At 38.6% G+C, this 14,065-nt stretch overlaps 1 protein-coding gene across 1 annotated transcript in view; it reads right to left on the bottom strand.

Moving 5' to 3' along the window:
- The window catches only part of ctnnbl1 (catenin, beta like 1), a 79,521-nt gene extending 66,024 nt beyond the window's left edge, over positions 1 to 13,497 (bottom strand). The window contains exons 1-6 of the mRNA XM_084721750.1: positions 13,347 to 13,497; positions 11,810 to 12,046; positions 6,465 to 6,571; positions 5,627 to 5,768; positions 4,758 to 4,853; positions 972 to 1,065 (exon numbers count right to left, since the gene is read on the bottom strand). Coding sequence (XP_084577876.1) covers positions 972 to 1,065; positions 4,758 to 4,853; positions 5,627 to 5,768; positions 6,465 to 6,571; positions 11,810 to 12,046; positions 13,347 to 13,376 — 706 coding nt within the window. The 5' untranslated portion in view covers positions 13,377 to 13,497. The remainder of the gene's footprint in view (positions 1 to 971; positions 1,066 to 4,757; positions 4,854 to 5,626; positions 5,769 to 6,464; positions 6,572 to 11,809; positions 12,047 to 13,346) is intronic.
- Positions 13,498 to 14,065: the final 568 nt, after the last annotated feature.

A 14,065-nucleotide genomic window follows, 5' to 3' on the forward strand; every position in this document is an offset into this window, starting at 1 on the left:
GCTCCACTCTTCATCATCTCACCACTGTTAAGTCAATCAAGAGCACAAAGATTTTTGGGGGTGCTCATCACGGACAACCTGACCTGGAGTGGTTGCACTTCCTGCGACAGATGAGGAGAGCACACCGACCCACTCCAATCCTTACCACATTCTACCGGGGTACTGTAGAGAGTGTACTGCCCAGCTGGATCTCCATCTGGTATGGAGACTGCCATGTCTCCTACAGAGACAGGTATGGACAGTTGAGGGACATATCACTGGGACATATCACACAAACCCTGCCCAAACAAGACCCTCGGTACTGGCAGGGACCCCACCCCCACCATGGACTGTTTGTCCTTCTCCCTCTGGCAAGAAATACTGCAAAATACAATGCAGAATTGATGGGTTCTACCACAGCTTTTTCCCCAAGCCATCAGACTCCTTTGTCATTATCAATGCAGCTATTGCTGATGTCTACCCTCGATCTTGTTGTTTGATGATCAACAAAAAAATCCACCGAAAAATGTCACAGAACAACTGTGATAACTTTTTTCTAAACCAAAAACCCCACCACTGAAGAAGTGACTCTAAATTCAAATTCGACCCCGCAATGAATGAAAAATGGGAGAAATGTATCAAGAATGTAAACAAAATATGACATAGCTGAATAAAGAAACAGGAAAGCAACAGACTTTGAGAGTAAAACAGTTCCGTATTTCATTCCTGGCTTCTTCTTTGTTGGGAAGTTTTACTGGTCTAGTCAGTTCAAAATGTGATGAACGTGCGAACGCAGTATGCCAAGTTTTCAGCTGTGATTCAGATTTATTTAGCGTACATTGTGCAGATGACTTAAGCTCTGTGGTAAATGTAGTCAAACAAATATTTATGTAAGCTGAAAATACACTGTGTACATTCCGTAATACATTTGCTGCATCTCAGTCTAGCAGTTTGCTTTAGTATTAACAGTGACTGAAGCGTAATCTTCTTACCCAGTGTGTTATAGATGCCATCCGCCTCCTCTTTCACCTGTTCATCCAGCCGCTCCATATTCTGCACCAACAAGGCCACCACCTGACCCTCCAACTACAGACACAGACAAATGGAGTTTCAAGTCAATTTTTTAACAGTTTAAGAGGCAAATCGAAGTCTATCAGGGATCAATCACTTCCTCTATATAGATGCTAAAAAGGCTTGTTAGTATTTCCTAAATATATTTTTTACTTAATTGATCAGTGGGAAACTAAGACGGGTAGCACTGTTCTTAAAATTCAAGGCTGCCACAAGGAGTTTGTAACTGATTTTGAAAGTCTCAATTTGTTAATGACGCCTCTACATGACCTACATAAGCAAACAAGACCATCAGTGAATAGATCAGCTATTTCTGTACAATAATTCTCAATGCCTGCAAGCGGGTCAGATTCTCTGTGAAATCAGATGAGACGAAGGCAAAGTTACAGTCAGTGGTACTTCAGCTTTCAAAATCAACACAAAATGAAAGTTCCTTGTAGTAGCTTTAGCTACAGAGCTTTAGAACAGAACAGAAAACTTTTCAAATCTCACAACTTTCAATTTCTGCCACTGTGTTCGAAGTCTGTCAACTCAATCCTTCTCTTTATAGTTTGCAACATGACGTGATGTTTCAGAAGAAAACTGATGAATTCATTTCATAAAGAAGAAACATGTAGAGGCAGGGATGACAACGTGACTTTTAAGCCTCAGTCGCAGCAGAAGAAACCTGGTTCCTGCCTGAGCTTCTCTGAACATGTCCGCGCGTTATCAGTCAAGTCAAGATCGGAGACTCATAACCAAACAGAGCTCGCGGGGTGCCGCCTGGCTGGATAAAAGTACTATTACAGATGAAAGAAGACGGACAGTCGGCACAGATTTATGAGCCACCGGAGACCATCGTGGATCATTTTGATTCATCTTATCAAGGATACCACCTGGCCTTCTGGCAACAAGGACAGAGGAGCTGGAAGCATTACAGCAAAGAGGAGAGACAAATGGATTCATCCAACCCTTGCTGCCCTGAAACTGTTTCCCTTGGAAGTAGCTGTAAAGAAGAGTGTGGTTTATGGGTGCTCCATTGCTCGGTAAATGGACTGCATTTATATAATGCATTTATTCTGAAAGCGTTGCAAAGCCACCTGAGCTACTGCTCGCCCACTATCACATCACAAGCCAATTCACACACACACACAAGCTTTTTTTCTGTCAAGGGTCTTTGACATTTGTCCAATTGTTCTTGTCAGACACTAACCAGCCAGCTTGCAAACAAGAAAAACCTCATGATGCTTTTCAAAACGCCACACAGAGACACATTCTTTTAATATAGAATAGAATGATAAACTTTATTTATAGAGCAATTTTCTTCAGATGGTTAAAAAGTGCTTCACAGAAAGCACCTTGCACAACCCTGCACAGATAAAACAACACAGAAAAGAACAGCAGTAAAGAAGAGCCAAATAAAAACAACACAGGGATAATAAAATAATGGGGTATAAAATAAAGTTAGAAAATAACTTCGATTAATAATAGATATTGGCCTAACACAGCTATATCGGTATCTGTGTTGTCTGATATGCGCCAATATGAACCTCCTATTTTACAGAGCATAAGGCAGATCGGGAAGGAAGCTACAGAGGTGTAACTGAACTGAGTTTGTTATTATTGTAGCTAAATAAGGTGGAGAATTAAATTAATTTTATTTGTTGGGCTTTGGGAAACACTTATCAATATTTCCTGACATCTTACAGACCAAACAGGTTATCAGTTATTCAAGGAAATAATCAAAAGATAATCAATAATGAAAATAACATTAGTTGAAGTCCTTATTTGTACCGAACAGCCAAATCAAATTCAACTGACAAAAGTCTACATCGGTTAGAGCTCTAAGAAAGTGATCTTTTCTTACCACAACAGATAGAGGAGTGCTGTGGTTGGAAGCCACACAGCACTACACCGCACCTGCTCTTTTCTGTGATGGTCACTCCAGGTCATAAGCGCTTCTCTAAAAGGTCAAAATTTTCTCACTCTGAAAACACTCCGCTTGGCCTTAAGAGAAGCCAGCCACTGGGCACTGGTTAAACAATGTGCCTGAGACATCAGACAAAACAGCTCATTCATGGTCGATGAACGACACTGGGATGTAACCTGACATAAAGCACATTCAAGCCAACAGATTCTCTGATGAAGTGTCACAGTGACGGCCGTGAAGGGGCAGGGGCATGCAGTGCTCTCCCCCATTATAGGTATATCAGCACATTATTGTAGTTTGACCTTTGTCTGTGTCGCTCTAAATGTCAGCACACATAATGGGGCATCAAAAATCCTCCCTGGTTCATAGACCGCACGACAGGCTCGGTGACAAAAAAAAAACAGAGATACAGAGAGGAGATGTTAAACATAGAGCTGACGCCAACAGACACAGCTGGAGGATGACGAAGAAAGCCTTTAGATAACCGAAAAGGGTGTGAGAGGAGATGCTATAATTACACAGTTGACATTACACTTCAAAATTTATTTTTTCTTCCCCTTGACTATGTTCTTGTTACTTTGTAAATGAATATCCACGACGACTCACACTGGCTTATAGCTATAAAGTGCAAACTAGCTAAATTAATGATAATAATTTAACCATGACAGAACGCACAGAGTCATTGCAGCATGTTTCAAAAGTTAATAGACAATTAGTTTTAATAATACCACCAGTAAAAAAAACAAATTTTATAATGTTAAATTTGTAACACAAAAAGCAGCAATAAGTTCGTACTGTTCAAAAATGAGTGCAGCAGTCCAAACAGTTGGAGCCATAGTCATAACTATTAAATAAGTTCTATTAAAAAAACGATCTATGGTTAAAGCGAGTTGTAGCTCAGGTGGTTTACCTGCAGGGAAGGAACCTACATGAGCGCAAGACAAGCACAGCACTATCTCTGGTGACAAGGTCAACTGTCTGTCCATGTAAAGCTGAGCCTGTTATCCTGAAAACAAAAGCCCAATTATGAAAATACACACTCTGAGGTTGGAGTTCAGTGACTGCCTGCCAGACTCCATTAACATATAGCTCAACTTAACCCTTACAAACATCGGTGCCTTCTGAAGAGATCATTGATGATTTCTTAACACTCATAAACAGACCTTCACTCTTTTGGCAAAACTCTAATTTAAACAAAAAAAAGACAAGTAATGGGCAAACAAAAACAGTTATTCTGGCCTTGATCTTTGATGGCATCTCTTGGTCATTTGATGATTTATCAAAGTAAATATATTAAAGATTTCTCCTTTAAAGCTAGGTCCGCTATCCTGAAAAGAAAAGCCAACTGCTAAGAAAAAATACACACTGCCTGGCAGGCTTCATTAACATATTGCTCAGTTTAACCACTGTGAAAATCTACTCCTACTAAAAGACTATTAAATAATTCTTACAACTCATTAACTAATAAAATAAATATATTGCATAGTTCCTTTAATAATCTGCTCTACAAGAAAGGAAAAATGATTATATCGTATCAGTATCAGTCAATATATCACATGTGGACAGGCACTGGTCTGAAGCAGTATCATGATAAAAGCTTGTCATCCAAACAGTCAATAAGTCTAAATGTCTGCAAGTCTTTCAGTCAATGAGAGCCGAGCGAAGCCTTGCTTTTGATATGTTAATACCGTTAATCAATCCCCTCGGCCTCTTTCAGAGCCCAGGAAACTGAAGTACTGACGCCACAAAGTGCTGCTTCATCAATCTAATCAAAGACTGATGTAAATCCTGAACTCACCAGAGCGTCTATGAGTACCTCGGCACCCTCCTCGCTCTCGTGGAGCGTGTCGATATCTGTCAGCTCCTGCAGCAGGTCCACCACTGCTATGGCAACATGTGGTTCAGGCTAAGGACAATCAGCTTGTGTTGAAGGAGAACTCCACTGATTTAGCACACCGCCCTTAGATACTGCGATAACACTGTCAGACACATGATGGACGGATTATACTCAATGCAGCATTAGTCATCTTAATTAAAACCTGGTGCCTACATTACCCACAGTGCTCTGTAAGCGATTCAGGTGTGTTATGTTCATAGAAGTTAATGTAGCCTTGAGCTGCTAGCCTGGAGAAGAGAAGAGCAGCAGACTACAGAGGTCTGCTAGGCTCACTTTCTTCTTACTACACTCCTCCAATTTTTTTTTTATTTTCAAATTTGTCGAATTCAGACCCAAGAGACTTAAGTGACATCACTTGAGGCAATTTATTAGACCGTGAGCAGCTCCCTCTAGAGAGCAACAAAACCAGTAGTACAATTATGAGCTGCTTCTCAAGCCTCAGTGTCATCATCCTCTTATTTAATCTGTGTTCTGTAATTAAGAAACTGACCTTTTCTTTAAAGCTGCAAGTAAAAATTTCCAGTCACATTTGGTCAAATAGAGACTTCAGTGTCTTTGAAACTGGTTATTTAATTTAATAACTTTTTAAGGTGTAAATAATGAACTAAATAATTTCCCTACCATTGTTATCTAAAAGAAATCAATGAATTGTCAAGTTTTCTTCTGCTGTAAACAAGTGCTCAATCTTCCAATCTGTTCTCCTTACCTGCTTTTGCTTCTTTTGTATAACTGGCTTATTTTTCAGTTTTTTAAGTATTTGGGTAAAGGATATCAGTGTTTTCATGACTGAGGAGGCCCAGCAGCGAGTGGACGGCGTTGAGCTCCACCAGCAGGTGGTAGAGGTCTGGCATTGTGGCGATCACATGCATCTCCTGGATGATGTCGTTCAGATCCAGCTCGGACTCCATGAACCTGGTTTAAGGATCGAGACGTTCTGGTTAGCATGTTAGCATTCAATGTTACCATCAATCTAATACATTTCACTTTGGTGATAGTGAGTCAAGTCATATGATGTAAACTCAAGATGCTTCAAAATAAAAGCAAAGATACATTGCATATGACAAAAACATATAAAATACCATATAAGATAAGAAAGTATTACATATATTAAAACATATAGGACAAAATACAAGATGGTATTATTATTATATAATAATTACACTGACAATAAAAAAAATAAATATTAAAAGGAACACTTTAAACTTAAGTTTTTAAGAGACACTGTTGTAGCACAGTGTAGTTCATGTAGTAGAGAATTCCAAAGAATAAGACCATAATAACTGAAAGCATCATTAGCTGATTTTGAATAAACTATAGTAAGGAGACCTTTATTTGTTGATCTAAGGGATCTGTCTAGTGTGTATTCAGTGAGTGTGTCAACAGATTTTAAAACAATAAGAAGTGCTTTAAAATCAGTTCTTTGTTTTACTGGGAGCCAGTGAAGTGACAATAAAATAGAAGTTGCGCTCAGACTGTCTGTTTGAGAAAAATAGTAATAAGCTTTGTTAAGTGCAAATTAAATTTGGCTTCGTTCACATACAGCGTTTCAGGTATTAAAATAAACGACGAAAAGAGCAAAACCTTGTGAACCATCAGTGATGGGCTTACTTCTCTGGGTTGTCTGGAAACTTAATCCTCAGTTCTTGATTTTTGTACGACCTTTTCTCAAAGGTCAGGATCATTTTCTTCACCGAGCTCTCATCCACCGGTTCTGCCTGTTGGATTAGAACATGGGGGGGAGAGGAGAAAGGAAAGAAAGTCTTTGATTGAGGTAACTGCAGCAAAAACAATAAAGAAACATCATGATCACCCTAATTATGTGAGTGGAGCAGAGCAGCCAGAGATTTTCTACAATCAGGTGGAATGTGAGTGTATGACAGTGGAAAGGGAAGCATTTGACCTCCTGCTGGCTTAAAAGCCTGCAAAGTGTTGGGCAGATAATGACAGGTTAGGAAAGTACAATTGTCTGGCATTATAGAACAGTGCAGCACTTTGCTCTGAGTAGCTCTTGACACAGTGAATACTTGAGAAGGCTGCTGTGTCAGATAATAAGTACAGGATAATAGATGTACAGTTTTCTAAAGGCATTACATAACATGGCAACACTGGTACTGACAATTGGTTCTTTTTTTTTCAAGAAGCAAACGCACAGGAACTTTCCTGACAGTCTAGGATTTTTTTTTTTCCGACAATCACAGCCTTTTCACTCTGCAGGTATTACAGCACTTCCGACCAGGACTCAACTTTAGATGAGAGAACACAGATGACATGAGCTAGATTTATGCTAGAAACAGTGTGTTTGGTGCGTGTGCTAAAAGTGACATCAATCTGATTCTTGCGTCTGCAAGTGGTCGTGGTTTGTGTTTGTGCACCTCCAGATTTTTGCCTGTTGCACATGGGTCTTTTCATTTCAAGATGGAGAACTTTAATGGATCTTTTTGTTTGTTTGATTTTTCTCACTTTATTGAATACAAAAGTTCAAACATGGCATCCGCAGAACTTAACATTAGTCAGTACAATACAATTGAGAACACAACGGCCATATACCATGACGGCTGTGATCCGGTCGCAGGAAGATGATTACAGCTGTGATTTCTTTGTTTATTTACTCATTGATTTGGTTCCACCAACACAAACAGTTCCACAACTGAGGGGTGTACTACGAAGGAAGCTCAACACAGCCAGGCTTTATTTGCATGACCTGGATCGACAAAGCCTACAACTACAATCAGAGATAACGGGTATCACGATGGTGGTTGTCAACTCACTTTGTTAATCCAGGCTTTCATCTTCAGACTCATAAAAGGGGCGTTTGTTGCATCATTTGACTCTTCTTCCACATGAAATGAAGCGATCGCGAGCCACTTACTTAAGTCAAAATCACCAAGTTGTTATAATTATGAGCTGTGGAAAATATACAAATACATTACGGCAAAAAGCAACATTGTTGCTGCAAATAAAGCAGGAGAAGAAGAATGCTGCCAGAAAATTACTGATGGACTAAATGCGGTCTTAATGCTGCCGTTTATTCTAACATGAAAACTGCACATTAAACAATAAAACTCCATACAGCAGATTTAAACATGATAAAGTCTGTCTGACACTGTCCTGTGATGACAGAGACGTGGAGATCACTGAAGTTTTTGACCAAACCAATGTAAAATGAGTGTTACTGATTTAAGATTGTCCGTGATAAATGATGATGAATTTTCTAATCAGTGATCTGAGCTGCAAATATCACCAAGACAAAACAGATAACAGTAAAAAGTATTCAAAGTGTCTGTAGTTGTTTCATCATTATTTTACTGTGTGGATTATATACCATCTAAATTTAAAGTGTTAATATGATCTGGAGCAAATGGGAAAAATGACTCTGCATCACCAAACAGAGGTTACCATGACAGCGCGATGCAGACAGTTTGTGCTGCTGTTACATTTTTATATTATATAGATTCGTTCAGTGATATTACGAACATACAGCTCAACAACTTTTCAATGTTAAAGTCCTCCCTCAGTTTATAAGCTATATCGCTCATAAACAACCTTGTTAGGACAATTATAAGTTAAAGAATGGCACCTTTTACAGATGATTTAATCTGAAACTCTGAACATAACCTGCTCCTAACCAGGTTATGAGTTTAGTATAAGTTACCATGGTGATCTAGCCAGGTTAAAAGAGAGCCACCTTCGTGACACTGAAAATCCTGGGTTTAGACTCAACATAGCTCGCTAACCCATTAGTCTCGCATCGTAGTTCACCCCTCTGGACTGGGACTGGGCTGTTGCCTAGCAACACGTCAACATGTTAGCTCGCTGACTACTTCGTGTAGGTCGACACGTTACCACAGTATAACTCTCCTTTAGTTGTTTGGTTGGATTCATAAAACTGCCTCAAGAGTGTATTCAGCTCGCTCTTTTTTAGCAGACTGAATCTTGATGTTTATATTTTTGAGACACAGGCCAAACAAATGGACCAACACTGCTTGAATAGGTAGGACTCAGTCTAACTCCAAGCAGACTCTGGTGCAGTTTGTTTGTGGTCTGAACGCAAATGAAGCAACCACAAAAATTTTATGACAGAAGATGTGTGACTTAAGCATGAAAAGCTGAATGACTAATAAATCCATCTGCTGACTGTGAAATCTGTTCAGAAAGCGACTGCATGATTGATGTATATAAGCCAATGCAAAGCATTTCGTAACAACTGTAACACGTGTATGTTAAGGTGGGTGTTGTCCCCAATTAATAGATGAAAAGCTGTTTAAACTGCTGTGCTTGAATCCAACTCCACATAATTTGTCAGATTAAAACATGTGTGACAGGGATCCGACAGTAATAAACCCTGAATCATGAACGCATTCTGTCTTCATGGTCTCTATCTGTTAGTCACTGTAACATCAACGTGGGCTAAGAGTTATTAGAACACTGTAATACTGTAGTTACAAGTCACAGTGACGTTGTACTCTTCATCAGCACTCGTCCAATGTCTCTTGTCCAATCAAATTACTTGGTCAGAACTGTTGTATCATTTTTACTATTAGTATGTCTCGGGGATGTTAAGAAAGCCTGTTTATTTTTAAATGCTTAAAAAATAAAAATCTCCTTTACAGGGACTGTCTAATGGTAATTAACTATGTCCATGAATAGACAAGAGTTTTCAGTTAATTAAAACTTATTTTTTATTTTATTTATTTATTTCTCAGGGACAGTGTATATTAATAAACATTACTGTAAATATGATAATAATTAGCCAAGAGGTTAGTTCTTCCTTAGCATCGACTGTGCAGCATAAACAATGCTTAACTTGATTTTGAGTTTGGGTCATAAACAACTTAGTATTTGGCAACTCAAACAGTGTAGCTGATACATTTTGAATGGCTAACAATTCAAATATTAATAGATAAACAGTACCCATACACCTACAGTAGCAATTCACTTGAGGGGCTTCTTCTGTGAAGAAAATAAAGCTATATCGCTCACAAACAACCTTGTTAGGACAATTATAAGTTAAAGAACGGCGCGTTTTACAGACGATTTAATCTGAAACTCTTAACATAACCTGTTCCCGACCAGGTCATGAGTTTAGTATAAGTTACCATGGTGATCTAGCAGGTTAAAAGAGAGCCACTTTCGTGACACTAAAAACCCTGGATTTAGACTCAACATAGCTCGCTAACCCATTTATCTCGCTTCGTAGTTACACTCCTCTGACGTGCATCATAACCAACAATGCAGCAAACGTCATATGGAACTTAATGAATGGACCAGACCTGTGTGTGTGTGTGTATGTGTGTGTGTGTGTGTGTGTGTGTGTGTGTATGTGTGTGTGTGTGTGTGTGTATGTGTGTGTGTGTGTGTGTGTGTGTGTGTGTGTGTTTGTTTATTAGTTTATTCGGATTTAATGTGATGATGTGTGCGAATTGTCTTCAGTATAGTCAGTAGTTTTTCTCTTAATGTTTTCTTTGAAGCCCTCACAAATAACTAGTTTGAATAATTAATAATGATTGTAAATGTGACTAGACATTGTGAATATTGCACTGAAGCTTGATTTGAAGAAAAAAAAGTCGTGAATCGAATTGAAATCGCAATATCTGCCAGAAAAATCGCAATTAGATCTTTTCCTAAAATCGTTCAGCCCTACTATGCATGCCGAGGTTTCCCAGCACATCTAAATGTGAGTCAGGCTGGGTTAAGCTTTTGGTTTCAAACACATATACAGAGAGGCTTACAGAGAGTTCAACATAATCACAGGAACAAAGTGATGCAGATTAAAAAGAGTAACAGAAACGCAGCTAGGATTTTGACAAGCATCAACCCTGCAGAGACAATAAGAAACATCTCTGCCATGCCATCTCTACCCTGAAATAAAATGATTCTACTCAGACTTTTGCAACTTTAAGCACACCATACTGAGCTCACATTTTTTCTTATAAGACAAACAGCTGCTGTGGATGGTGAAGTGCTGACAATTCAACTGCAAAGCTGTCCTATTCAGACATCACAGTGCAAAGCAGCCCAGACAAAACCACCACTGAAACAATAGCAACAACACCTGCAAATACACAATAGAACTGATTATAATCATGTCGCTGATATTTATGGAAGATTGTGTCTTGCTGAGATAATGTGAGTGACAATAAATCAGAGTGTGTGCGCCTGTTTATTTTATAAGTTAACAGTGACAGTGACACGTAATTCCTGTGACAAATTGTGCAGTACTTCAATGGTGAAATACACTGTTACAACTATGAACGAGAGAGGAAGACATCTTCAAATAAGGCTTCATATATAATTGTTTTTTAATAAACATGATAGTGTGCAGAAAAACAAATGTAACTGGAGAAGGCTATTTCTTAAGAAAATGTAGGCATGAATGCTGGCAGTTGAGAAACTGATGCTAGACTGCATTGCTGGCTTGAAAAACTGAATAACACCAAGAATCTCTGATATATGTGGAATATATTTTTTGTTGAAAGGCTCACACTAAACTGTAGAGGATGATGATTAGTGGGTTTGAAAAGTTTTCTAATTGTCTTGCATTAAAACTAAGCTTCAAAGAACACTGAATGTTTTGAAAAGTTTTAATGGGATTTGAAAGTTGACTGGAAGCTAAAATTTAGGAAAGATGTGTAATATTTTGGTGTTTTAAATATAAATGAGAAGTTAAGAATCAGAAAACCTTGAAAATATGACACAGTGAAAATGTGGAAATTTTGAGGATTCCATCATTTACTTTGAATGAGGGAAAGTTTCACCAAAAACACTGACTATTTCAGAAAGTATGACATCTGAATGATAGCAACCACGTCCATAAGCTGAATATTTTGATGTGTGAATGATGTTTCTACACTGAACAATGTGGAACTAGTTGGGTGCAACAGATTTTTTTTTGGAGAAGAACAGCTGCATCAGCATTCACATCTAACAATTCTATTAAAAAGAGTTTCACATACCTCAGGTTCCTCTTCATCCTGGTCCATCAGTGTCTCCAGGATCTTCTTCTTGTCCCAGCTCAGCTCCTCAGTCTCCCTCATTTCACCACCTGCTTCATTTCCTATTCCTGCTGCTTCGCGGTATCTGGCCAACTCCCTGGCACCCAACCCTTTCTGCTGCTTCCCTCCTCTGGAGTCCTCCTCTCCTCCTGCTGCTCCTCCATCCTCCTCCCTGGGACGCTTTGCTCCTCTATCGGGCTGCAAGATGAAAGGAGATGGTCAAATGTAACAATGTACACAGGAATTTGGCCGGTTTGATGAGGTGTACACTACTGCCGAGAAGTTTGGGGTCACCTGATACAAAAGCAAGACAATTAGACAAAGTGATAAAGATACCTCAAAGAAACAGTTAAATAAGAATAGATTAAATCATTATGTAAAAGAAACCGTAAGCTTAACATCAAAATCTGTGCTGATGTAAGTAGCAACAGGTTTCAGTGTCAAGTGAACAATAATTCCTCTAACAATCTTGAACTAAACAGGTATGTTGCTTGAGTAAAGCTGTTCTTAAAACTTCAAAATATAAACAGAAGGCTAGTCTAAGGTTAGCATTGTTGGAACTGGGCCACAGGATATCAGCTGAACATATTGTGCACTAACAAATCACGTAAACATATTCAGTCTAACCATTGTGTAGACTGCAGTGATAACTGATAACAAATAAAATCCTTACATCTTACATATCAATGCGAAATGTAATAATGTATCTCCATGTACTAGAGTAAACAGGACGCTATTACACTACTACATAAACTCAATAAGAGGACAGTGAATCACGACCTTTCATGAATTATTTTGATCTGCAAGTTTGTTTTACATAAGTGCATCTTCCATACAGCAGCAATTCTCCGAGATAATGACAGCTGCTACAACAAGCTGCAACAAGTTGTTTGAGCTTGTAAAAACACGAGATTTTACTTAAGTTAAGTGATATTTATAGAGTCACTCGTGTGCCGAATTTGCAGCTGAACACTAATGACTAGTAAAATGCATTTCGTCCTATGGTGTAAACTGTGTACGTCTAGTTTAATTAACAAAATGGTATCAATTACGAGAATTTCCATTAGAAATTGGCTTTCAAGACATGAATCGTAACCGATCCGGCTGTCTCCAACCTCCTGAGAAAGTGTACAAATGCATACGTGTTTGTCTAAATGCTTTTTTGTACAACTAGTCTAGTTTAAGTGTAAGTTAGTCATAGTCTCCCTCTTATTTCACTGCAGAAACTCAGCTAGCGACCTGTCCAGTTAGCACGCTAAATGCCAACGTTTTTATATTGATAAACACGGACAAGAGTCGGGTTGTTGTCCTGTCATGTAGCGCTGCACAAGGCTAATTTATTGCAATTCATTGGCGGTCAACTAACTGACACAAACAAACACAATTACGTGAATAACGAGACTGAACTTAAGCTAACGTTGCTAGCATTCCTCAGTAACTGCTAGCAATACAATCAAAAACAATGAATTAAGTTAGAGTTCCAGAATAAAATATCTACCTGATAGCTCAGGAGCTCTCCAACATCCATTTCTCCGGGTTAAATGCCTAAACGTAAAAATATTTTGTTCAATGTTCGGAAATAAATGAAAGCGTACACTCCACCAGTAATTCACCCGGCTAACAACAAGCTTTGCACGTAATACACATGCTTGCCGTAAAACGTTGTGTTCACTGTCGCAGCAAGATACTGTCGTAAACTTTGACAGCTATAAGATCCGTGATATGATAGAAGCTCTTGAATGCTGCATCCTAAAGCTTATCTTTGTAAATCTGGGTAAAAAAAAAACATTGAGTCAACTTCATAGCGTTTTCCCTAATATGTATGTCTACAATTGAATTAAATGTATGTCTTTGTTTAAAGCTTATGAGTCGAGGTAATTCAGCTGATTGCAAATCTGATTTTGGCGGCTAATTCTGAATATGGAAACTATAAATAAGTAAATAAAATTTCAGCTAATGAAGGCTTTCTGGCAACATAGACTGTATACAGATTTAGAGTTAGATGAGGGTGACTGAGCAGCAGTGCCAGTGTGAAAAACAAATAAAAAAGGGAACCAGCTGCGTCCTGCGGGGCACCAGCAGGCAGAAAGTTGTGATGCATTCCTTGAAACAGTTGTAAAGCCTGGTTAAGATTAAAATTGTTTTGCACCAGACTATCTACAATAAATAACACAGAGAGAACTACTTACACATTTAAAGCAGGAGTGACCAAACTTT

Source organism: Lutjanus erythropterus, chromosome 6 (genome assembly GCF_056507025.1).
Source record: "Lutjanus erythropterus isolate fLutEry1 chromosome 6, fLutEry1.hap2, whole genome shotgun sequence".
NCBI lineage: Eukaryota > Metazoa > Chordata > Actinopteri > Lutjaniformes > Lutjanidae > Lutjanus > Lutjanus erythropterus.